General features: G+C 40.1%; 1 protein-coding gene, 1 long non-coding RNA gene and 1 other non-coding gene across 5 annotated transcripts; 2 read left to right on the plus strand and 1 right to left on the minus strand.

The window, feature by feature from the left end:
• The first annotated feature begins 811 nt into the window (after nt 1-811).
• LOC105285293 (calcium uptake protein 3, mitochondrial) lies at nt 812-27,961 on the plus strand. 3 transcript variants are annotated; one of them, XM_011349422.3, is made up of 12 exons: nt 812-1,050; nt 19,858-19,999; nt 20,373-20,483; nt 23,010-23,057; nt 23,950-24,032; nt 24,661-24,723; nt 25,024-25,122; nt 25,864-25,992; nt 26,234-26,457; nt 26,625-26,782; nt 26,927-27,084; nt 27,174-27,961. In XM_011349422.3, exons 1-12 carry the CDS (start codon nt 817-819, stop codon nt 27,240-27,242), a joined length of 1,518 nt encoding a protein of 505 aa, XP_011347724.1. In that variant the 5' UTR covers nt 812-816; the 3' UTR covers nt 27,243-27,961. The 3 variants fall into 3 exon arrangements, with proteins under 3 accessions (XP_011347724.1, XP_011347726.1, XP_011347727.1); XM_011349424.3 differs by lacking the exon at nt 24,661-24,723; XM_011349425.3 differs by lacking the exons at nt 24,661-24,723; nt 25,024-25,122.
• LOC113562978 lies at nt 3,476-14,034 on the plus strand. Its single transcript, XR_003407276.1, has 2 exons — nt 3,476-9,933; nt 10,300-14,034. It is a non-coding gene; the product is annotated as an uncharacterized LOC113562978 (long non-coding RNA).
• Trnar-ccu lies at nt 11,446-11,518 on the minus strand. Its single transcript has one exon. It is a non-coding gene; the product is annotated as a tRNA-Arg (tRNA).
• Nucleotides 27,962-27,982: the final 21 nt, after the last annotated feature.

Here is a 27,982-nt window from a genome sequence, read left to right on the forward strand (position 1 = left end):
ATATCGACATCCTCTATTTTAGCAATAAATCGAAAATTATATGCCAACCTGGCTGCAATCGACACTTCGAGCACGGTTACGAGATTTATTACGAATTCTCGAATTATTTCGCGGATTCTTTATTATGGAACTATATCTGTGTATACCGATATGGTTAATAGGCAAAAAAAGGAATTTATTGGCGATAGACTCAGGTCCAGTCATTTTCTTCAAGAAACTGAAACCAGAACCAAGAACAATACGAATCCAAGAATCATGATTTTATCTCGGAAATGTAATTGTCAGCTAAAAAGAGTCGAATGTCGGATAATCTCATCAAAGTATTAATAAATATGCATGAAAGAGAGAGAGAATTTTAGTAAAAATGTCGAAACATTATAGTTTCCTACATATATCTATTCCTCGCGAAACTACCATACGTGTGATACGTTCAACACACACGTAACAATTTGCGCGACTCTCTCTCTCTCGACTGTTAACCAATTCAACATACCTGTAACATAAAAAGGAACAAAGCAATATTAGCCATATGTTTATGTTATTACTTTTTCATTTAGTGTTAACCATCAAACATCGCGTCAACCGAAATATACGTATATTATATGATCAAAAGACAAGTAACATCCGAAAAGTCAGTCGCCGTTTATTGTACAAGTTATTAAATTTATAACGAAACTGTTATAATAAAATTGCTAAAAGAAGATTTAACACTTCATTATTCAAAATTCTCGTGTTAGTCACCGGGCGCCAAGAATTTCTCACGCCAACACTGCTCACGATAGGAGAACGGACGCGCCGGGTAGACGAGCACGAGGCATGCGCTGGTGCGCGCCGCTGAAAATGGCGACGGTGGTGTGTCTGTCGCGACGCGTGTCGCCATGCATGCGACATTTTCGCAATGTCACGCGTGCTTATGGCTCGTGGCGCGGTGACAATCGTTTCGAGAGACTCCAGAAAGGTGTCGGTTTCCTGGCCACAGTGTCCGTCACGTTCCTGCTTGCGCAGCAGTACCTGCGACCGAAGGTGGTGCACGCTCTCAAGGCTCGCAAGGTACGTATGTACACGGGCTGCTCGAAAGTCTCGCGTCATCGCGAGACCGCGCCGCAAAGTTGAATGGCGAGTCACGACGGTCACGTGGACCTACACGGCCACGTGCTCGTGAATGAGCAACATGCAGCGGAGTTGAGTGCAAAAACGCGATAGGGTAGGTTTTTATTTAATTTATTTTCATTTTATTTATTCGTTCTCGTAATTAACGAAAATAAAATATTTTGTCAGTAACGGAGCATTGGATCAAAGGCAATCGATAACAAAACTGAAATATCTTATTAATAACATCGTAGGATTAAAAGCAGTCGTGAACATTTAACTTAATCCGTTATTTAAAAATGTTGAACAATAATTTAAGGGATATAACAAGCGACTTTGAGAAAAGCAAAATTGATAGATAACATTGTGCTGTTAATGATCATAATATATGTAAGATATCTAAAAGTAGAAATTTATATAGATTTTATTTTTACTTTTTTGGCTTTTGTGTTGTGCATAATTATTCCTCCCAAAGGTCCCGATATCGTCGATGATAACGAATCGACCGCAGGCAGATAGATACAGAGGGACGAGGGATTCCTCAGCGTGTTTAAAAAGGAGTCCCGAACGCGTCGGGAATGAAGGCGCCCGCGATTGATCTCGGTCGATCTCCGGTCGTGAGACCGAACGTGTAGGGTACGTTAAGTTAATAACATGGCCCGGAGGAAGCGGATCGGCTTTTCTGTCAAACGATCTTCAAGTGTGCCGGCGCCACGCCCACCGAACGATCACACAATCGATACGGCCTATGCGGCTTAACCAGCCGGATCTTTCAACGTCTCTATTATGGTCCGAGAATCCGGAGATCCTCCCGAAAAATAGGCGCAAGCGCGAGAACAGTTGTGCCATAAACTATGAACTTACGTACAGGTGATTTCTCCACGCGGTACCGTTAGAAACGTCATCTTCCAAGCATTTCAAGCATGTTTTATCTTTTTCCGGTACATTTTTATTTTTACAGTGTAAAATTGTTACGTCTATGATGTATCCAGAGTCCTGTTAGAGAATTTACCTACATTAATTCTGTAACATCTGAGTATTTATATTCTGCAATATCGAAATATTTCTGTAATATCTGAGATATAAATTCTTAATTTAATTAAATGAAATTACAATAGATAATTATCTCTTTTTCAACTAATTGATTTAAAATATTGGGTTGGCCAAAAAGTAATTGCGTTTTTTTTTATATAAATAAAAGGCGAATTTTTCATGGGAAACAAAAACTTTATTAAACAATATATTGTCCATTTGGTTGATTATCTTTTGCCATTTTTCAGGCAACTTCATGATTCCGCGCTCAAAAAAGTTCTTATCTTTTTCAGCAAAAAACAATTCCAACAACGATTTCATATCCTCATCAGCAGTAAAGGTTTTACCATTCAAGGCGTTTTGCAAAGAACGAAACAAATGGTAATCTGATGGTGCCAGGTCTGGCGAATATGGTGGATGTGGTAACATCATGGTAACACATCCCATCCAAGCTGCAACAATTTTTCACGAGTGACCAAACTTGTACGTGGTCTAGCGTTATCATGGTGAAACACAACACCTTTGCGATTCACCACTTCTCGACGTTTCTGTTTGATGGCATCATTTAATTTATCCAGTTGACGACAGTATACGTCTGAATTAATGGTTTGATTCCTTGCAAGCAGCTCAAAATACACAATACCTTTAAAGTCCCACCAGACTGACAGCATAATCTTTCTTTGGTGAATATCTGCTTTTCAAGTGCTTTCAGCAGGTTCATCACGCTTGCTCCACCATCTTTTTCGTTTGACGTTGTTGTAGACGATCGATTTTTCGTCGCCTGTTATCATACGTTTCAAAAATGGATCATTTTCCTCACGTTTCAAAAGAGAATCGCAGATGTCAATACGCTTAGTGAGATGAATTTCTTTGAGCTCATGTGCTACCGAAATATCGAGCTTACTAACGTATCCAAGTCGTTTTAAATGGTTTTCAACACTCGATTTCGATATGTCAAGATTCTCAGCAATCTCTCGTGTCGTTAAACGCCGATTGGAATCGATCAGTGCCTTTATCTTGTCATCATCAATTTCGAGTGGCCTTCCTGAGCGTGGTGCATCTTTCACATTAAAATCTGCAGATCGAAATTTAGTAAACGAATTTTGACACTGTCGCAGTTTTAAAGCATCTTCGCCATATACATCAGATAACTTTTTATGAGCTTGCACAGCGTTTTTCCCTTTTCGGAAGTAATAAAAGAAAATATGACGAAAATGTTCTTTTTGATTTTCCATTTTGAAATCGACGACAAACACAATTGTTAACGAAATCGTGTACTTTCTTTTTGTAAAACAAGCTTGAACTGTGAGTTGTTAACCTACATAATGAATTTGCGGTTTAGAATGAAGTTAGTTACATTTCAAGACATGTATGTCCATCTATTGGAAAAAAACGCAATTACTTTTTGGCCAACCCAATACATTTAAAATACAGTACAGAGTCTTTTTAAATATCGGCCTTTTGATTATTATAAAACTAAGATACTTTGAGACATTTTCCAGTAACGGGAAACGTTTCAGAGCGTTCTCAGACTACGCATCGTCCTGCAACCTGCAAGTTGGACGTTGACATACGCGTTTAATCAATCACGCGACGTTTTGGAGAACGCCTTCTAGGGACGTTCTCCGTCTCACGAGGGGAGACAAATGGCCGGCGCTTGGCTGCCGCAACCTACGTATCCAAGCTGCATCCGCAAATGCAGATGCATCCGCCCCTTTGCCACGAGACACCCTAATCTGAATGAGATGTATCTAAGCTGCTTCCTTTCCGCGCCTCGCAGCACGTGTACTCATCAATTACCACGTGAGAACGTCAGAGAAGTACATCGGCTGTTGCCGACACTTGCGTTTAGTTCTCGTATTATTTATGAGACAATCTTAGCAAATGTATCTTCCAGAAATTCTACAGCAGTGATTATCACGCATGAAACGGACTTCCATATATTTTACGATATGTAACTAATCTTTTCAACAAAAATTAATAAAATTAATAATAAAACTTCTTAAAAGTTCGGTATACGCAGATTTAGATATTTTTCAGGAAAATTGACGTAAAATTTTATTTGATAAAATTTACGAGTTCTGATTGCGTAACACGATTACATACGTCTAAATCAACACCGACACGTAACTATTATTTCCTGCAACTCTTATTTTCTTTTGTCGGCGATTGTTCCGTTTCATCCCGATCTAATCACGGAACTGTGGTAGCTGGTATCACCTTGACTCCGCGAGAGAGAGGACACGAAGCGAACGTGTTTTACGTGTAATTGCTCGCGTGCGGATACGCGTTTGCGATAATTATGCGTGACACACTCTAACTGTTCCGTCATCACGCTGACTTGTACGAGAATCCTGAAGATATTCTTTGACCACGGCGCTGCCAAGAATTCGGCGAGAATAGGACGTCCGCGAGACTGCCAAACTGTCGTACCGCGTGAAGTGGCGTACGTCCGTACACGCGATTTATGCAGAATATATGTATTATTTCGCGCAATTACCTCGGGACATAAAGTCATCAAACCGCACGAATGGCAGTGGATTGGAGCCATCGTGAATGTAACGGTGTGCGAACGTGATATCGATATAATTCATGCAATTTGAACTTCCGTTAAAAATATCTCTAGTGATAAATAATCGAAATGGCAAATTCTATAATATTGAATTACTTATTGAAAATAGGTGTAAAATTGCCCTTTCGTTCATTTTTAATTTGCAAGTTTTTTAATTTGTCATTCTTAACCATGAAAATTTATGCATTGCATCACGCGATATACGACTTATTTAGGACCGTTTACTGGATATCATCATTGCTATCGTAATCTACTAACACACGTTGTACGTGATTGCAATCGTATGCAGATACATAACGTGATGATGAAGTACACCGGCTGTACACGATGCTATACATTTACAGAGCCAGTTGATCTTGCAGAAATAAGCTTCGACCGTTCTGTTCGTCGTTTCTGTCGTCTTTATCGAGTCGTGTGGGCCGTTGCAGTGTGGAAAGAAAGATCGATATCAAGATGCAGAATTGCGGATGTACCTATGTCTACGATAACGCGCTTTTTAAGATGTATAAAATTCCGTACAAAATACCGCTTCAAACGTGAAGGAAATAACTGAACAACATATGTAACAGACGCATTAATAGTCGTCTTTATCCTCGATTAGCATTATATTCGATATCGAACGATTTGCTAGATTGAAACACCGGATCGCGCTCTACGATGCAACGTGCGACGCGAGTAAGCACAACACGATTTTCATTACGAAATGAAGATTCGTTAGCAGCCAAGCGATAAGGCGAAAACACGTAATTCGATACGTTGCACGTCACGAGATGCTGCGCGACGTTATCATCGCACATTACGTATGCAGAGGCTTGCTTGACGAGCGGTTTGCGGTACCTAATGGACTGGATCCTCCTGAGACTGGAGTACTACCTACCACCCTTTAATCGAGATGCTAGCTATCGACGATATCCACAGGGTCTTCTGGCCTGAGATTCATTATAGGACTCCTGCGTCGACGATGTCCACAGGACATGCGCGGGGAGACCAAAGCGAGAGAGAGAAGATTCTCCCGTCCGATCGAGAACACCTTTTTTTCTAATGGAAAAAGTTTACACGTTCGAGTATTAGTCCGTAATTGGATTGAATCGGTTCATGATCGATGCGTCTTCCATTAATTGGATCGTTGAAATTATTCATTAGAATGTAAATAACACGTTGTTCATTTTCATGTGAGTCAAAATTCTCTTGATACGTAAAATGGAGAACCGCAGGGACAGTTAATTTTTGCGAGCGATAGTTCAAGCGCGCGATAAAATATGTGCTGTCGGATTTGTTCGGTGATACCAAAGCGCTGGTAACGTTTATCCTAGAGGTATAAATTTTGATGCGTTACACGACACGGTTCTCCAAATAAACGATTCACGTATGTATTTCAGGCAATCCATCTTTGATACTATACGCCTTATAAGCATCTACTACGATGCTTATAAGAGGAACGAGACCGCTCTGTACAGGTTTACGCGCCATTATTCATATCAACGTTTATGTACATTTATGCACCCCCGTATCTCGTCGTTCAACGTTTGCAGCAACACACCGTCACTCATGTAGCCCGAGTAATTCGAACGCGAGAGAGTGATCGATCGGCGCACACCTTCGTAAGTATTATCGTCGATAAACGATAAATCAGGCCGAGGCTTCGACGCTACACGATTAAGGACCTCCCGAAAAACCGTCGAGACATGTATGTGTGTCGATGTGTGCGCGCGTTGCATCCAGCCACGATGCCATCCGATACCGACTGCTCCGCTTGTCGATCCCTTGAAGGCAGTAGGACATAGAGGATAATTAACAGGAAAAAGTTTCGGTCGCAACATCCAGCAGAAACGGATGACGTTTACAAGATAGCGTGGTTCTCGCAAAGACGTAAAAATTATTGAACTGAAAATGACGACCAATTCATTTCTTTCCTTCTCCCCTTCTTTCAAAATTTGATATAGAATTACGTTTCACGTTTCGAAAGACTGCCTAATGTACGAATTGTCGATTTGCATTTATCCTTTTTTTCAGTTTAATCAACTCCCACTCTATTAATTCTGCTTTCTTTACGGCTGTCCACTTTCTAAATGGAGATAAACGAATCTCGCGAACCCTTACGTGTGCAGCCGTTGTGGACGGTGTGGACGTTTCACTACCATCCTCGAACGCGATACAATACGGTACCAAATGATAATCTGGCGATAACATACGGTATAAGAATGCCGCGGTAGAACACATGAATATAGTCTGATTAGAATGATAGTATCAGTCGTGTGGGCGAACGCGTCGCGCGAGAGTGGATTATTCGATCGTTTTTTACGTTTGTAATCAATTCGCGCATGTCGCGTGTCAGACTACATGCGGCAGGACGTTAATCCAAGATACTTTCAATTGAGACGTGTCCGACTGTGTCCGCGAAAAGTGCGAGGCATTTAACGTGCAACGGTTTGCAAAGCGACGTGACCTTTTTTGATGGAACTGAAGAGACGTGTAAGAAGAAAGTGCAATATTTCTAGATTAAGAGACACAAACATTGATCATGCTTTCTTCTGTTCCTTCGATGAAATTACGCTTGTTTTACTTCTCGTGATATTTTATATTCCAGAAATTTTTATAAATCCATTATTGTAATTAATTTTATCGTATATTTGATTTTATATCGCGAATTAATTATTTCTGTTAAATTTTCTAGTTTTAATAGAATATTACGTTTAAGCTTGCATATCGTTTCATATTATAATAGAATTTATATAGTCTCTCGACGCTTGTTCGACGTAGAAGTCTTTGAACTGTAGTGAACTGTGTTAGAACGCCTGTCTGTTCTATAATAATAACCAACCGAAATTTTGGACGGCCGCCATCGCGAACGTATAAATCTTGCTATGTTGAGGACAATAGTTTAGCAACTCGCGAGTCTACGGCGAATCTATCAGCGTCAACGCCGACACTTCCGGACATCTGATTGTTCCTTTCAATAATCATTCAATAATGTTACCTGATCTCTAATCGTAAACGTCACAAGTTATTTTGCATACAATAACTCTGTCGCTTATGTCGAATAGTCAGAGAGCAAAACTTTATTCTTTCGCAACGACCATAATGACAGACACAGAGAAGAAAATAAATTTATGATTGTCACAGAAACGTAACGATGCCTCTCAACGAAAGTAAATATATTTAAGCTAAAACTATTTGCAATTGGAAAACATTTCTCACCACTCCATTATATTTTTTAATTTTTAAATACATATCAAGATTTTATATTGACTATATTAAATCTATATCTTTATCTTCTGGATAACTTTCCAGCATTATAATCTACAATTTTACGCAATATTGCGAGAGTATTTGTGATAATTGCGAGAGGTGCGCATCAGAAAAACTCAACGAACGGAAGAGCTTATTAATTTCTCTCATTACTCCACGCGCGATGGCCACTCGACCCTCCCCAACGTCGTCTTCCTGATAAAACATGCACAAATGAAAAATGCTATTGTCTCCTCACGTGGCGGACTACCCTCCTCACGATGCAATCGATACCTACCGCATTGACGACGAGACACACGAAGCGTCTCATCGAAGAGAGGCATGTTGAATCGCACACTTTGGCACGACCCATGTCTCATCGGCCATCATCACGGCGATGAGTTAATGCTAATGAGCGGGCACGGCGATTCGTCTAAATTAATTAGCGCCTCCTAAAGCACCGTGAAATTAGCGTTAGCGCGTGGGACGTGGCGCGTCGGGATACCCATTACTCGGCTAATGGGCCGATAACGGTGTGGGTGTGCGGTGGGTCTACGGGTGCGGGTATCCCATATGGTTGGTCTTCCCATATGCACACACGCATCGACGTATCGACGACGCATCGCACGCGGTTCAAGTATATCGTGCGGTTTATATCGTATAAGTGGACGTGTACGAAGGTGGAGCCGGTGCACGTCGCGTGTTACCGCGCTATGCATCAACGAAACAATGCCGGTGTAATTGAATATTTTCAGGGGATGATGATTTAAGAATCGCCGCCGGGGCACCGACGGGAACCGCGTTCGGGCCCTTCCCATTTTCAACTTACACGTGTATACGATGGTTACCAAGTGCGGCGAGTATAATAAATAACGATTTTGGCGATCGTCGACTCTTGGACGGGGCCCCCGTACCAGGGGGCCTTCGCCAATGGAAAGGGGCCAGTTAGGATAACTATCGATTCTGAAGAAAACAAGCTCTATTGCGATCGCGTTTCGTAAGAGAGCGGATAATCTGTCGGCTCGTTTCGAGCACGGACGGTTCTGTTCAAAGACCTGGTTCAAAGGTTGAGAACGACGTGAGCGAAACACGACTAGAAGAAAAGCACCGAATCGGTTAATGACAGAGCGCCGCGCGATAATTTCAGGGTAACGCATATTTCGCACGTAACACGCAAACCCACTGACGCTCCCGGGGATGACGGTAATATTTTTTTGCGATACAAGAAAACTACTGAACGTCTCTCCGTGCATGTATTTCGAATTCTTCTAAACTCAATTTTTGCCTCTTGCGTTCCGATCCAGCAGAATCTTAATTTATATATTATCGAGATATTTAATCGCTAAAGATCGGCAAGTTGAAAATTATCATTGATATCAAAACAGTGTTAGGACTTTCGTCAGAAGTATAAAAAAGGTCTTTATGACAAAAGTTTTCCCAAAAAAATGTTCCACCGTTAGTTAGTTACAAATCATCTTGCACCTTGATAACTTGACTGACGTAGCAATGTTTCCGTCAACCTGGAGCAACAAGACTATTACTAAGAGCAACAACCCCAAATTCCCGCGTCTCTCTCCAGGACAAGGAACAGGTTTATTTTCCCCTAAGAAATCGACGGTGTACCTGATATCTACCTCGCAGACTCCAACCAGACTCGTATAGAGCGTGTACGCGAGATACGGATCTGACTGCGCCGAATGCACAGACCAGTGCAGTACGCAATATCCTATCCCTTCTTTTTCGAGAGGAGAGATCCTCTTTCGTGCGATCACAAATCACGTAACCCACCTCCTCCTCATAGCCTCGCGCGAACCGGCAATCGTTATCGCGTTCGCACGAGGTCCGACCGCACCGTTCATCCTCTCAATGTTCCTCTATGTCGGATGGACGCGCGGCTCTTCCTCTGGTCCTCTGGAGAGACGAGAGATCAAGGCGATTCGCCATCGACGTGAAGTCATAACATGATTCCGGAAAGAAGGAGGATAGTTACGACAAGTACGTGCGTGATAAGAGTGAGTAGTCGATAATTCTATCGTGTGTACTGATGGCATCTCGGCGCCGAATAAACTGGAACGTGTCCGTCTGATCTGTCCAGGGATAATGCGAGCCATAACTTATGCGGGGAAAAAGTGACGATGGAGGGAGGAGTGAAGTCCATAGGCTAATATAATATGTACATATAGAAAAGAGTAAATGATACCTCGTAAATTCTTCTACGTACAACGAAAGCGAGATATTACCTAGTAACCCTCAATTTGTTAAATTGCACGTAATGTGTATGAAACTATCTCTATACAAAATGTCTCTCATAAAGAACAATCATGTTGCACTATCAAATAGCTCTTTGATCTTTCTTATGCAATAATGTTTGTCATTAGATAATTCCAACACGAAGGGCTCACGGATCTAAATCACATAGCTGAGTACGACGTATAATAATTCATCTGTTCTTCTCGATTCAATTTACATGAGGAAAATGAAACATTGGGATGAAACGTAAGAGAGAAAACTCAGTTGGACATCTATGCCGCTTAACCTATAGCACTCGCGTGAAGGAAGGGAGAGCTCGCCGACCTTCATCGAATATCCAATAAAGTAGACCACTACAAGGCTCTCAAGCGGACATTGAGACGGTCAGGGCCGATAATAACCACTACCCTCCGCTGCGACTCGAGAGGATCGATTTTATCGTGGTCGCCGGAGTCAAGTCCACGAACAACCCTTCGAAATGTTTTTGTGGACCGATTAACCCGAGAGAAAGAGAGAACGGAACCCCTTTCTCGCATTAGAATTCTCGCCCGGACCACCCAGCTTACGTTTACGCGGCTATCAATCTGATTCGTCGGTTATTTCGATCAGTACGGAGCAATAAACTGCAACGACTCGTTCCCAACGTCGTTGGACGTCGGCTTTCCCCGAATCCTCGTGACTGATACACGGGAGATACACGCGGGAATCAACGCACTCATGTCAAAAAGCGAACGAGCAAACGTCTTATCAGATTTCGAAGAGCGCCATAAGTCGCACAGCTCGAATTCTTTCTCTCCGAAACAATCTTCGCTTTGGTATGGAACTATCAAAAGGAGAGATCCTCGTTCGAGTGACGTGCTTCGCTTTTTGTGAAGTATTGCAAGGTGATATTTATTACTATTGTATTGTACCAACAAGAAAAATTGATAATTCGTGCGATTTTATTTTTTCGTGAACGTGTCTTCGAGGCAATAATGGCAAACAGCGAAAATTCCTGTGTTATTATTAAATTTTAAGTACTGTTAATATAATAAAATTGTTTTATTAATCGATTAAGGAATTTATTTAAAAATTTTTAATAAATTATATCTCTATTATTTTTTATTTATATTGATCGTAATATTACGTTTTTATCACAAGAGAGCTTATATAAATTCTGTTGTTACAATTTAATAAAGTTGCTCTAGATGTTTTATAGATACAAAAGAACAGAAAAATTTATACTGATCGAAGTATTTTCAACTGAAAGAATAGCTAAACAAAAATATATTATGTACCCCTGGTGGGACTCGAACCCACAATCCCCGGTTTAGGAGACCGATGCCTTATCCATTAGGCCACAGGGGCGCTTGTTTTCAAGTTCCCATGATACAGAACTCAACGCGATGACCACTTGGTATTCAAGGTAGTAAAATAATTCTCTGTAGATAAAATTCTGTTCATATCTAATAACCATTAATTGCAAAATTAATTGCTCGACTTTATTATTGAAATGTTTGCATCATCATGCATTATTTCTTATTACGGCAATTATCTAAATCATCCCTTTCTTAGCGTTGATGTTTCGACAATACAATAAAATGTTTGAAGATTCGTCTTTTTGTTAAAGAATTAAAGCGATATAAAGCGAGCAACATTTGAACTATAAAATTCAAGAAAAAATCTATTCGCCGCATATATAATAACAATAAACGTTAATAGATATCTGCGAAAGATATTATAACGCATACATGGAAAACGAGCGTATAATAATTTGAGTTCTTATAGGATTTGTCGTTACCAAGAAGAAATTAAAGTCAAGCGGATTTTAACAGTAACGGCAACAATTATCCTACTTGTTCCAGTATTTATATTTCAATAACAAGACCATTTGTAGACTCGTATATTTTCACAAATCGCAAGTTGTAACCCTGAAAACCGGGAATCTAGAAAGCGGAATCCAGAGTTGTGTATTCAAATATTCATATGGAAATATACGTGGACGAAACTGCCGCTTCAGGAGCAAAGCTGCTATCTGATTTCAATTTTCTCCGGTAATCTCAGCGGCACACTGTCATTGCCATAAATACGATGATCCGTAATCATCGTCCGCGTTCGTTGCATTATGCACAAGCAGTGTACATGTGTATATATGTATGTGACAACCAGACAAGTGTCGATATTCACGTGTTTGACAGTTATATGCGTAATCTGAACTTTCGGAACCTTAGCCAAAATTCGGTATGCACAATTATTGCATCTAAGTAAACCGATAGTCTTCTAAAAATAAAAATCTAAGTTTCAGATTTTGGAAATCAATTGTTTTCTATAGTTGAAGACCCAGAGCGTGACGAAGATTAATATGTTTCATAATTTAAGATAATATAGTTTAAGATGAGCAGTTTAAGATAATATATGAAACACTAAAGATTAATAGAGTTGATAGTACAATACAATAACTGTCGTTCTTCATCATTGAAGAATTCAAATAAAAAATCGAAGTATAGAATATGTTTACAGACATAAAAATGCCGTTTCTCTTTAAACTACTTGAAAAATATAATTTTTCAGCGTCCACAAAGTACCTTTTGATGTGACGCTAAGGCGCCAAGATACGTTCCTGCGATAATCTTGATTTTACGCGCATCACATGAGAATGCACTCGTTCGTATGGGAGTATGAGTGTACACGCATTTATAATACTTCACGCACGATCGCCGATTTACTAACCCGAATTACCGGCGACGCCCAAATATTAACACTTCAAGCAACTCGTTATTCAAATTGGGCTTTACGAATTTGTATCGCTGCCTCCGATTACACGTGTTGGTATGATAACGATGAGTGGCGAGAGCAAACAGCTTATTACAAACTGGTCCCGACATGACAGTGGACTCTCACGCATAAAGGATACCGTTCAACGTAAAAATGTAATTCATCTCGTACGTAAGTTTTGATAAATAATCCATATATGCAAGACTTATGGTATCAATTAAATTGATATCTCTAACTTTCATGAAAATAGAGTTTCAAATAGAAATGATTGTTTTCTCGTGCGATTTATTTATTAAAACTTTTGGAGAGTTTACCGTTGTTTAATCATCATTATTAGGTAATATATAAATTTTGTAAAATATTTCTTATTTATTGCATGTGTTAAATACTTGCACATACGATTCTTTCATTATAATAGATAAATTGAATCAATCAAATCTTTTAATCACGCCTCATTAATTCACGATTGTTTCCTACAGTTTCTCGTGTCACTCTATATCGCAAGAGCTTCGATAATTTCTTGATGGTCCCGATTTGCACCCGTACGGATGTCGCTCTTGTAAGACCATATAGGTATAATCTCATAAGATCGCCTTACTTTATCTCGCGTATCGTCTGCCTGCCGTGCAGAAGCGATGAAAAAGCGCTTCAAGGTCTACCGCATTTTCTTCTCTCGCGCGCTGACGCCTCTGTTTAACACCATATCCACAAAAATCGACAGCCGGCGCCCCGGTTCTGAGGTACGAGCCTCAGCGGAGATGCCTATCGACCGTTGCTCCTCGCTATTGATTTCAGCCGAGAACGAGGCGAAACAACTTCGAGGAATTTGTTCCTGCGCGTCGCATCGCGTGCTTTATTGAAAGCAGCTGGAAGAAACGGACGAAAATCTGGAGTCTACGAGAGCGAGGAAGTGAAAGGAGCGAAATTCGCAACGGCCGTTTACGGACCTTAGATAAAGCGAGCCTTAATCATCGTGAATACTAGCTGGACATCGACTCATCCTTCCGGCGAAAGGGAAGAAGGGCAACTTGCGAGGAGAGAGGAACACGAGGGAAGTGAGACAGCGTAGCAGAGAAAAGGAGAGACAGAAACCTCCAAGAGAACGAAAAGAAGCAGCAGCCAGGTCTCTCGCACTTAGCATAATGTTCACCGCGCCTGTCATTACCTCCGACACCGCTAACATGCCAGCCTAACGCCTCGCGATGGTCCCCGTCCAGGTAGACACGCGAGGACGTGCCAACAGACGTCGGTTAGCCTCGCATCACGGCGAAGCGAATGCGTAAGGACACCACCCGTCCGGAATATTGATCGAGCGCGAGTTAACTTAAATTAACGCGATCGAGATTCTCCTTTTTCTGGCGCGCGCGCGTCCTCGTCTCGTTGCGTCTTATTTCCGCGCCAGAAGGACGCGCGTCCTCCTCCTTTCCATCATCATCGTCGTCGTCATCGAGGAAAACACGTTGGCGCGTTCGCCAGATATCGCCTGGACATCAACGGGAGTCTCGGGTACATCGAACCGACGCGATACACTCTCGTGAAGAATTCCATTAAGCTATAACGTCTCGTCCAGCTTCGGGGCGCGGCGCGCGTGCGATAGTTTCCTCCTTGTACTTCGACGAACGAGATTTATTTTGTTACCCGGTTGTTACCAATTTGTAGGCACGAGTGGGCGATCTCAAACGGTGTTTCTGGGATCCTCTAACGACGAGATTAACCCTAACGGCGCTTGGTACCTCGTAAATTGCCGGTCTCGCGCATTAGGCGTACGAAGGAAGGAAAGAATCGATTTATGGCCGTGCCGGAATATAAATTCGCCCTCGCGGAAACATCCTCGGCGCGTAAGCCGGCGGTTTCTTGCCCCGGCTGTTTTGCGAATAGATTCTGCGAGGTTCTCCCCCCGAAATAAAGAATCGTGAGATTCCTCGGATATGGGAGGATCATTTCGTAAGAGCGACTCGTGAGTCCTGGTCCTGGTCCTATAGTGGAAGTCCTTGAGGAAGATTAACATCGCGATGTAGATAAATTCGATCTATCTGCATTATAAAAGGCGTTATGGACTCGGCAGAGAATAGAGAAGAAATCTCATTTAATGTGCACGAAGGAAAGAGATCAGAGCAGAAAGATCGTAATGCGACGTAATGATATTTTGATGAAGAGCAGACACGGTATTCGCGATCTCGAGACGAAGAACCCGTTGAAGCGGTTGATTGTCAGAATGTTATTAATTTTCTTCGGTGCTGCTCGATCAATTTATCAAATGACCTGCATTATCAATTCTGCGAGATGTAATTCGCTGAGCACTTTTATCGAGAATGCTTAAGAGGATGAAGCTGCCGCGCGATGAACGTAAGGAAGACGCTGTTACAAATGTGAGCCATTGTAGATGCCTTTTTATCGCAATGGAACGTGATTTATTTGTTGAGGCAATCTCGCGAAAGGACACCTGATCCACGCGAAAGGATATCTGGTTACGATGGCACTTATGGAAATGCATCGAATGACAAATACAGCTTGCCGAGGGCTGTGATTCTGCGATGCTCACGAGATATTTACAACTGCTTGTGAAAATCGAAAAGAGAAAGAAATCTGAAACCGCGTAACGTATTTTTAAAACCAGGTATACAATGTATTAGATTGCACAATGTTGTGTATAATGTATTAAATTGCAAAATTGCAAGAGACGTCGAAAAGTTAACGTAATTAATTTTTAATTGATCTGTTTTTTTATCTTTTAGCGATATCATAAATTTGCCATTATTGTTAAATTAACGATGGTAAATAATTTCGAATTTCTTTAAAAAGAAAAATTCTTTCTCGCAACTTTCCTTCGACCATCAACGTGTTAGAGAGGTACAGTGCCCTTTATTTAATATTATTATATAATTTTATAAAATAACCATTATAAATTCACGAGTCTGTGCACTCATCGAACATATTTTCTCGTTAAAGGTCCGATTCTTTCACTGATCTCACCCTTTTTCTTCGTAAAAACCGCGATCGATTTCAACACTCGAACCGGCGCGCGTGCAATAGATGACTGCAAAAACGCGAAGGATGCAACCGTCATTTAAGAGATCATCTTGAACGGAAGCTCGGTATGCTGCGCGCCAGTCAACAATGTGCCATTACTCGCGAATAAATAAAAGCTATAATCTCTCGCATATGCGTGCGTAGCAGTGCTATACTCACACGACTGCAACGATATTTTAAAGGCCGGCGGCGAGGGGCGAGACTGCTGCGGCTTCTTGGAGCACAACAGCGATGCGTTCCCGATGATTTGATGCTTCCTGGACTGAATGATTCAATCTGGCCGGATGAGGTCGCAAATTCACGTCGTTATGCGAGTCTCGCAAGAGAGCGCATCGCTTAGCGCTTAACTGCAGCTTAAGAGGCGATACGTTGTCATGCTACTGCATGCAGCAAAGTGAAGGCGTATTTACGTGATATCCTTTGAATCATCCCGGATCCGAAGTTTATTGTTTCAAGGGCTATATTGCTGAAACAAAAATTTACGTGTCAATATTACGCAAGTTAATGAATCGTTATTTACGAATTAATTAGTATATTAACTGTACGTACAGTTTAATTTCTATATAATTAAATTATGTCATTTTTAATTACTCGATCTTCAATTTCAAGATTTGGTAATTATGTACTTTAACGGACCCAGCCCCGATGACCTTGACCTTGACATATGTTGTCAATGTCACCCTCCTGAGTGACCTTGAAGAAGTTTTAGCCGTCGCTCGTCGTTTGTTAAAAAGTTATAAACAAAAGAAATTTCGAAAATATAGTAGTTATTTTGAAAGAATATTGAATATTGAAAGATATAAACGACGAATATGTATATGAACGAAGAAAGGAAAGTCATTTAAAGCAGTGAATTGTTAATATATAGAATAGTTTCTTTTAATATAAGTACAAAGTATTCTTCACTTTAACCAAAAGCACAAACAGTTAAATACAAAGTATTCTCTGCTTTAACCTAACCTAACCTGGTTAGGTTATATTTTCCGAAACTGGAGCCCCGGACACATACGCTCGTTTTCAGCCCGCTTCGCGGGAGGGCGGGGGGAGGGGGCTTTGCCCCTTCCCCCGCCGGAATCTGTGGCGTGTACCAGGTGATCAAAATCTGCACGGTGAAATCTGTTACACTGGCCCCGGCGGGGGGGCTAGATTTCACCGTGCAGATTTTGATCACCTGGTACACGCCACGGATTCCGGCGGGGGGAGGGGCAAAGCCCCTTCCCCCCGCCCTCCCGCGAAGCGGGCTGAAAACGAGCGTATGTGTCCGGGGCTCCAGTTTCGGAAAATATAACCTAACCCAAACCTATTTCTGATTTAAAGCTAACATTCCATCAAATATACTCTTTCGTAAACGTATATGGTATCGTAAAATTATGCTTTATTCATTAAACATTTTTGTTAATAACTTTTTAACAAACAACGAGCGAAGGGTGAAACCTAGTACGGGTTATTCGGAAAGGTGACTTTCGTAATATATGTCAAACTCAAGTCCTTACTTCGCGTGGACAGCTGAAAATTCGTGCAAAATTATTAAACTTCTTTTGTTAATAACTTTTTAATAAACAACGAGCGACGGCTAAAACCTCTTCAAAGTCACTCAGGAGGGTGACCTTGACAACATATGTCAAGGTCAAGGTCATCGGGGCTGGGTCCGTTAAAGTACATAATTACCCAAGATTTTTTATTCTTCTAACAAACATTGGCGAAATTAATTAAGCTAAAGGAAAAGATTGTGCATGATTGGAATTATCCACGTTTAATTGATGGCAATACGATAATACACAATACGTCCATTCTTCAGCTCGCTGAAATCTAACTGAATCCGGAGGCTCATTCAGTACCAAAACCGCGTAAATTCGCCTTAAACGGATAGGACCCGCGAGAAAGGCAGGCTTCTGCCGACAAAGTGGGCGTGCGAGGCGCCCACGACGACGAGGAACCAACAAAACAGGCATCGGGAAGCGGAAATCCGAGAAGCTGCGCCGAGGCGGTCCTTCTCCGTTTTTCTCGCTGTCCAGCGAGCCCCAGGCCTATCCTTAATCGTTTATTAAAACAAGAACGAACGCGCCGAGAGCGCGAACGGCACCCGTGGAAGCTCCCTTGTAATTTAATCTCTCTTTAAATTACAGACAGCGGGTGCACTCCGCGGCGACACGCCGCCGGTGCGGCGCGACTCGGATTGCATCGCCCGGCGAGAGAATGCGCGACCGGAGAGAGAGCTTTGTTCGCCACTCGCGCGGTCCTCGCCTACGTTTTTCAATCGTATCTCATGGTGGTCCTATCCGCGGTGTTACGCGCTATCATTAGCTAATTCCCGTTGATTTACCACCGAACGCCGTTCCTTCAATCTCCAACAGGATACGGGGTTCCGGCGAGTATTGTTTACTTTGTGCACCGTAAGCCGCTAAACTGCGGTTTACCACAGGGAAGGATCACCATCTCATGTCTCTTCCCACGTGACATAAAACTGCACAAGTTAATGATAAGCTTCGTGAAGTGAATTCGAGTCTGGCAGAAAATCAAAATGTTGCAACTGCGATATTATACCGCAACTGTAGCAGCAATTTGTTATGCGAATGTCGAGCCAACGACCGAATATGATCGAAGAGGTTTAAATAAGGTGTTTGCGGTGACAAGCGCGATAAATCGCGTTCGCAGTAAGTTAAGCGGAAAGCATACGCTAAATCAGTGCGGCGCTATCTGAATGTAAATTACTATCGGCCGATTAGTATCGGCTTGACCACTCTCGCGCAACGTGTACGCTACACATTAAAAAACGGCCCACGTAAAGCCATATGGCAGGCGTCATTATATCGTATATACCGCGCGACGTTCGTGCGATTAGGTAATCTCCTTAAAAGTAGAAATTATAACTCTAATCGGTGACTCCAATCGCATTCGAACTGACGCAGCGGTTGTATAGTGAGATTATTTACTGCTGAGCTCGCCATTGAGCTATCCTGTTCGACGATTTCTGCTCGCATTTTCATTAATTTTCATTTAAGCGATAGCACCGCCCGTGCAGAAAATTGTTAGGGCCTAATATGAAAGTAAAGGCCCCTATAAGGAATAAATAGGGATGTCCTACAAAGGGATGCCCTATCATTGCCACGTCGTGGCCCGATTAGATATTATATTTTTTATTATTTCCTTATAAGGTCCCGAAAAAATATTTGTTACGTACCATTCTAGGGCCATATTAATATTGAGGAAAATTAATCGGGTCCTACTTAGGACCCTATACATTTTTTTACACGGGCGACAGCACCCATCCGCTAATACTTTTCATACGGAAATTTTCCACGGGTGGTTTATCCGTCGGCGTTTACAGCAACTTACGAGTTGACTGATTATGTCTAACGTATTATTATATACACGTTTCTATGGGAAAGACCTCACAACGCTTAGCTCGGGCAAGATCGTTTGACCACCGCTGCTACGGGACGTAATAAGATGTACTGTAAGATCGCGGTGTCGCCGAAAGAACGAGGATCGCCGTGATACGAGCAGGAATCGCGAGGAACGTGAGCGCGGATTTATGCGCTCGGATTTCTCATACTTAACGCGGCGCGTGCACCGCGTGCGCGCGATCAAGAGAAATTTGCGTGCGCACTATCACGCTCGTCGATGTGTCGACTGATAAATGGCGTAAATCGTTTGCACGTTTTTCGACGCGCTATCCACGGAATTACGTAATGAAAGCCCGAAACAGCGGTTGAATTATGGCCTGCGATTTGGACTGTGCAATTGTTTGTGGAACGCGATTATTCTCTTATAAATCTGAAGAATTGTTCAATTATATTTGATGATCTTTTTTTACATGCAATGCGTTGGGCTGTTACAGTTTTAATAACGAATATATGTTACAACCCAGTATTTAAAGAATATGATATTTGTTGTTGCAGAGAGAGGATGATTTGCATAAAGCGGTAAAGCTGACGACAAGAGAGAGGAGATTCATAAAGTTCGCGTCGGCGACATTCGACGGTCAGCTGTACATGACACCGCAGGATTTTCTTGACAGCGTCATTGAGCCCGAGCCTCGTCGTAAGTAACATTCATTACAAGTGACATATTTTAGTTTCTGCGATAAAAATTCTTTATACAATTGATTAGATTAATAAAGTAGAATCGAGTAACTTTTCATTCCAATTTATCTTCATCACCAGCAAAATAATTTCTTTTCTCAAATTTCTTATTCTTTTATTGCTTTTATTTAAGATTCTTGGCATCATTGCCGGTTTAGTTTGCTTTGCTCGAGGCGCAAAGCAAAGGTTCAATTACGTGTCATCAGATACGTTTCTATCACTTCTACGATACACACTTTTCGGACAAACTCATGTTGAAGACACGTTGCAATCATTACATTTCAATAAATTACGCTCAGACATCGCGTAAACCTGGCCAACAATGTTTTCAGCGAGACTAAAGAGGCGCGTGCTGACTGATCAGGAGTTGGATGTTATGAGAAACTCAACTTCCTCGTTGCGCCACGGCAGCACGCACATGTTCCGAAATTTACGAGACAAAGGTAAGTAGATGACACTAAAATACCTCTGCGCCTACTGAATGTGTATCGAAATGTATTACAAAATATACAGGGTGAGGCACCTAAAGCAGGCCACCTGAATATCTCGGCTGTTATTGGTGATAGAAAAAAACGTGTCAGACCAAACTTGCATGGTTTCGAGGGATACATAATTTGTTCTAAATAGTTTTTGTATTAGGTGGACGCGTAGAGGTCATATGAAGGTCAACTTCGTTTTTTTAAATGGTATAATATGTTTTTTTCTTCTCAGAGAAGTTCTGAGTTGATGATATCATTAATTTTTATATTGCCTAGAGTTCTCTGCTATTGAAAATACCGTAAACTCAGAAATGAAAAAGTTCTAGCACTTAGAAATTTTAGCCTTCGGTGACCTTGAATGATTTTGACCCGTAGATCAATGTGCGCATCTTCAAACGCGCTACTAGATGGTACGTAAAAAAACATATCATATCATTTTAAAAAACGAAGTTGACCTTCATATGACCTCTACGCGTCCACCTAATAAAAAACTATTTAGAACAAATTATGTGTCCCTCGAAACCATGCAAGTTTGGTCTGACACATTTTTTTCTATCACCAATAACAGCCGAGATATTCAGGTGGCCTGTTTTAGGTGCCTCACCCTGTATTACCAAAATGCTGAGTTCATAGAAAGGAATGATCCACGATACCTCATTTTTATACTCAAACTTGATGCTTAAACCTACATGATAAAGTTACTCGATATGATAATAAAATAGTAGTTCAATTACAGGGAGGATCTACGATAAGTACGAGGAATGCATGAGCTTTCCGTCATTCACAGCTGAGAGTTTTCTAGTCAGACACGCCATTCGACGCGAAAAATAGCTGGGGGCGCGCGATAAGTACGGCTATCGATCGCGATCGCAACCGGCACTTACGATGACGACCGGGATACTTATTCGACGTTTCGATTTCTCGCCACCCACGCGCGAACACTCGCCAACAACAGGGCACGCGGCAATATCATTAGTTTAATGACTGCGGGCGCAACTTGGACGGCCGCGCAACTTCCCCCGGCTTTTTACGTGTGCACCGCACGTTTGTCGCGCTAATGGAAATGCAAATAATCAAGCGGATGTGGCGAGGGGGAGAGATCGATGAGAGGGAGGGCCGGCCAGTTTCACACCTCCCTTTAATAATAACAAGTTTCCCGTCCCGGTAACGGCGGCCACCGGCTTTCTCCTCTTCGTTTTTCTCCCTCGGTTTCGCGTGCGAGCGAGGCGGAATTCCTTCGGCGCGGATAAACGAGTCCGGCCACCGCTTTTAAGGATACCCGATGTGTGCACTCGCAGGGCCGTTAACAATTAAGGACGACTCGGGAAGATTGCGGGCTATCGGTAGAGAACTGCCGTGACGGCGTTGAGAACGACCTCATGTTAGCGATGTATCGGGAACAGCCGTTACATTATGGTGATCGCAGGAACGTTTAGTCCCGGCATTTCCTTATCGCGAACAACGCGAACAACGTGCGCTAGTTTCCGCGACGTTACGATAGCGGTTTCCCCGATAACTTTAAGAAATGTCGTGGAGGTATCGTGTTTCGTTTCCTGAACATTGTTTAATATCGCCGTTTAATGTTGAAACATACGTTCAAGAGAAATGTAACAAAGGAGAATGCATATGGAATATTTCAGGAGCCAATGTAATACATTTCGATGTTCCTTTTTTATACATGCTATCAATGGGAATATTAAAAATAATTAATAGACTAAAATTAATATAGGTTTTATACGTAAATTTCAAATTATTGGATTTGGAAATTTTGAAAACTATAAAATTTATATGCTTAGAGCATTATCGATATACTGGACTGATCTTATCGAATCGACTGTTTTTTTAAATTTTCTTTGACCACTAACTAACTTCGCCTTCGGAGACGAGATTTTATGGAGTGGCTACGATCTGTAAAATAGCCCTTTTGTTACGTTACGTACGAGCTGAAACCGCGCCGCAAAGGAGAGTACGTTTAAGATCAGAATTTAGGTGTGTCTGCGGGTCTCGGTTTTGCTATTAAATTCTAAGTTATTGACCCTTCCCGAAGGCGTCTCTTTCTTTTTGAAAAATACCTGGAGCCTCATGAAGCATGTCTAATGTCCGACACTATTTCCAGATATCGTAAATGCTTTTAGTACTACAGGTCCGAATAAGTCGCCGAATATATTTAAACGCGGATTAGCGGGGAAATTAAGAAAGAATTCGGTGAAATCACGAGAAATTTACGTGACGCAGCGACAGAATTGTGTGACATACGAAAGAGATCGTCGAAATATTTATAACATCTTAATGTATTATTATGGAAAGAATATTTAGTTGCTTAATCGCAAAATTAACTTGAATCTACCTCATTTTTATACTTGGGCTTTCGATGAGTAAAATATTTAAGTAAAATGACTCGATGTGATAAAATGTTGATACAATTTTTTGAAAGTTCGTCAAACGTCACCTAATATCGCGATTTTAAATTACTAACGTTTTTGCTTTCAGGAATTATTTCTTACACAGAGTACCTGTTTCTTCTGTCCATCCTGACGAGTAAGTTCCTCACCGGTGGCTGTGAACATATTTACGTGGCAAATTGCAACTTAAATGCACAAAACGCTCAAATCAAGCACAATAAATGATCGCGCTGTTCGGTACACAAACTACACGTTACGAGAGAAAAATCGAGTAATAAGACGTCGCGTTAGTCTTGTTGTGAAAGCAACGGCCGTTATCCGCTTACTCGAGCAAGCTGCAATAATCCGTGTGGATCCGTTCAATTCATTGATGTGCCCGGTACAAGTTATTACGTGACAATTTCAATGGTGCGCGGAACGTACGCTTTAAATATGACGCATTCTTACGCGACCACGTGCAGCATCATTCAGAACTCGTGCAGAACATACAGTGTTTTTTAGATTTCTTACATTTTCTTTCGAATTTTCTCGTTAATTTGGTATTGATTTGCTTTTGGCAAAAGTTTAATTAGACATTTATATAATTACATTACGTAATTATCATATTTGTTAAATTCAGCTTTATATAACTATGTTTAGATTCAAAATTTTTCGTCGAAATGGATTTCATTTGGAATTGAATCAAAAACATCGTATTATTATGTGCAACACGAAAACATCGTTGCTTAATTAACAAAAATACTTCATTATTTCCAGATTTTTGTATAATTATAGTAATTATAAAAGCTGTTTGTGCTTCAAGATTTTTCATAGTTTTGTTAAGAAAAGATCTATTTTGATTTATTCCGAGATTGTAATGCAAGTAATCCGGAACACTCTGTATACGGATATATACGCTCGCGCTTTGTGCACGAAGAAAAATTTAAAGTTTGATTAAATGCATAGATCACTCGATACAGAAATGCGTTCGTTAATATCATGTGTCTTAGTATAATGCTGTACATTTACGATAATTGATCTTGTTGCAGAGCCGAAAACTGGTTTCCAAATTGCCTTCAATATGTTCGACACCGACGGAAACGAGAGAGTCGACAAAACTGAGTTTCTTGTGGTAAGATTATTGCATGCGCGCAATATTTTTCATGATTGCAGATATATATAGAAATATCATTAGAACTATTATCAAGAATGGTTTATCGCTTTGCTTCTATATTACCTCACGAAATAAAGCTTACGAAATTGCTACGTTCTGTGCGAAATTGATCATAGAATGAAAGAAAAATATTTTCTTCGAAAATTATTACTACTGTAAGGCTTATTCTTGATGAGTGAAAATAGGATGAAATTAATTAGACAATGCACTTTGCGCATGCTGATTCGAACGAATGCTTTCTATAACGAGTATTATTTATCTATCATTATGTTTGTGACTTGCTTACTTTATTAAAGTTTGAAGTTTTATTTGATAATATAAATTTTAAGATATCTAGGAATGTTAAATACGATATAAATACGATTGACGCACAGAAATCAAAGTTGCAACTACGAGAGAAAGAGAGATTCCTGTATCTACGTAATTTCTAATGTTCGGAAATATTTTTGCAAAAATACGAGTGCAAGATCACCTGGGAAGAACTACCTGAGACAGGCACGGACTTGCTAACAAGGAAGATTTATGACTACTAAATATCTTTGTACTAATTATCGATTAGCATGAACAGTTTTTGTCATTCTCATAGATTCGTCGTTTAATGGGCGGCAGTCTGAAGCGACGGGATCTTGACGAGCCGACGAAACGTGCAGTGAGTCTCAGAAAAATTTTTTCGTCAATCAGGATGGCATCAGAGATTAATTAACTGACCAGTATTTAAAAAATCGATGTACAGAGTAGTTATATCTCTTTCGGTTGTTGAAAATGATTATATTCTAAGCGTATATTATTTGCTGCTAGTATCATTTATTATTTGTTAATCATTTGCACTTTATTAGTTCTAATTATAATGTTCTGCTATAATTTTGATTAACTTTTTTATTTAGTTAATTTTATAATACAGAAACATTATCCGTCCGAAGCTAACTTCTTATTTATTTCGAAAAATTAGTTACGTGCCATAATTACTCCAGGCGAAGAGATTCTAGGCAAGGCAAAGCTTCGCGAAGTTCGTCCGGTTAAATCAAACGAAATCGTCTCAAATTCTTACGTAAGTTCGCAAATATATAAACTGCTGCATTAATATTTGTTTTATTTAATATCTATTTTATTCTAACAATCTTTTTTATTTTCTGTATTTTATCTTTTCTATTTCTGTATTTTTTTGTATATCTTCCATATTATTCTATGTTTTATTTGTTGCAATACGGAGGGTTGTATAATACTCGCAAAAATAGGATTGCAATAGAATAGATAATAACATGTTTTACAATCAACTAACACTATCGTACGAATTTTGCAGTGCTGTAATTGTCTGCTAATTTGTTTAATAACCAATCACAAGTTGTTGTAATCTACGCTATATTACGCAATGTTGTAGCCATTTAGAATATAATTCTAATATATTTAATATTTCTAATAATATTTAAAACTCATAATCCTCTCTTTGAGTGTGCACATGGATTCAATACGACTGAATATCTATGTAATCACCGCTATTGAGTACTATATCTGTTTCAAACTTTGTCAGCATCGATGTTAGCACCCGATGCGTTAATATGCAGCTTAGCAGCTCCATCGAAAGCTCTTACGTGTTGTTAATCATTGCTCTAACACTGTCTGCCACTTATTTCAGATGCACTAACGCTGGATGCTGAATCATAGCCGTCATTTTGTCTTTATATCGTGTAACTTCGGCACATGTATCCGTTAGTAAAAAGTATATTTAAGCAAAATCATCAATTTGTCACGACAACGACCTCACTTTCTCACGTTTTCATCTCTGATGCAGATGGAGAAGATATTCAGTCACGCGTGGAGGGGTCGCCATGGATGCGAGACTAAGGAGGAATTGGAGCAATTACAGGAGCGCCAGACGACACCGGAAGACATTCAGGGGCAATTTATCGACGATGATCAGGTACCGTCATTGTTGAATATTTCAAGTACATGATACAATTCATGTACGAAGAAGATAATCACAGAACAGATGGAAACGTATAAAAAACTTTATTGATAGGAATCAATCAAAGATCAGTGTTAAATAGCGTGATTTTCTAATAACTTTCTAACAAGTAATTTCTACATTTTTATAAGAGCATCGCTTGGATATATACTTGGATCGAAATAATGGTTTTGGTATACGAGATGTGTCGTTACAGGGTTTGCAACGACGTCACGCAGTGGACACCACGCTGATGATACACTTCTTTGGCAAAGACGGTACTAATGAATTACGATACGAAGATTTCAAACAGTTCATGGAGAACTTGCAGCACGAGGTATTGGAGTTGGAATTCCATGAGTTTAGCAAGGGGCACAACACAATCAACGAACTGGATTTCGCGAAAATTTTGCTGCGGTACACGTACCTCGAGCCTGACGAGTAAGTTGAATAATTGCAACAGTTGTTCTCAAAAATTAATATTGTAATAATTAAGGCACGATTACGTGATAGATAAGATTGTTATATTTAAAAATGTAAAGTAGAATATTTTAATAATGCTCCGATAGAATCGAAATATTTTATAAATTAAACAATTAAATGCACAGGTATGATAAATACTTGGACAGGATGTTGGACCGAGCGGACTTACATATTGGTATCACGTTTGAAGAATTTCGTCGCTTTTACCAATTTTTGAACACTTTGGATGATTTTTCGATAGCGATGCGAATGTACACATTAGCTGATCATCCTATATCCAAAGGTAAAACAATCAATCAACTCTATAATCGAAATCGATAAGCTTGTAGTAATTAGTTTGATATTTTCGCTTAGATATGACTTGTTTGAAGCTTTAACTCGTTTTTAATTGAAAACTTTTCTAATAGTTTTAATAATATGGTTTTAGGTGAGTTTCAACGTGCTGTAAAAATATGTACGGGAACAATGCTTTCGAATCACATAATTGACACGGTTTTCGCACTATTCGATGTGGACGGGGATGGCCAACTGTCCTACAAGGAGTTTATAGCCATTATGAAGGACCGATTGCACAGAGGCTTTAAGGTATGATAGTATAGATTTGCATGAAATTTACATTAAATTTACATGAATGTTATAATTATTACTGTCTAACATAATTTGATCTTTTGCAGTCTCAACAACGCAACGAGGGATGGGAGGCATTTAAATTCTGCGTAAAGCAAGAGATGAAAGCGCCCTAAGGAAAGAATTTAAGCAAGATGCAATTCAACATCTGAAGAAACCAGAAGATATAAGAAGATATAAAACGATATGAGAAACGATACCAACATTCGTTAAATGAATCCTACAAATGCCTCGCTAATAATAATATTACAATCGAATTATCGCATAAATAACTCTGCTCACTAGCTCAATAGCAATATTTATTTTACATTGTTAAAACGTGTGACTGCTTTCTATACGACACATAATTCATTCTACAAAAAAATCGTGTTAATTAAAATCATTTAAATAATCATAATATATGTAGAGAAATTGTCAGTAATAGAAACATGAAAGTATTTGCATTCTATAACATACACTAGAAAATATCGAAGAAGAAATTATCTTATGACTTTTCAGTTATGCTTATAATTTATTCTTGTGATATCTTACTAGCTTGTATACATCTAAATAAGGTTTGTTAATAATATTATGTTTTATTAATGTGTAAAAGTTCATGATTAAGCGTATTTTTCTACGAAACTATTTATCTCGTTTAACTAATCCTGGTTATCTACATGTGCATGTGCGACCTGATCCAAGGAATGAATTTCATATTAAATTCATATGTTTTAATCAAATGTTAGAAACTAAGTTAAACACTCGAATGTAATTACATCAAGATAAAATTTAGTCGATAATGCATCGTGCTCTTGTCTCCGAGTCACAAAATATATTTTCTCTCATACACTGCCGACATTACGCCGTAATTATGTGT

Source organism: Ooceraea biroi, chromosome 11 (assembly GCF_003672135.1).
Source record: "Ooceraea biroi isolate clonal line C1 chromosome 11, Obir_v5.4, whole genome shotgun sequence".
Lineage (NCBI taxonomy): Eukaryota > Metazoa > Arthropoda > Insecta > Hymenoptera > Formicidae > Ooceraea > Ooceraea biroi.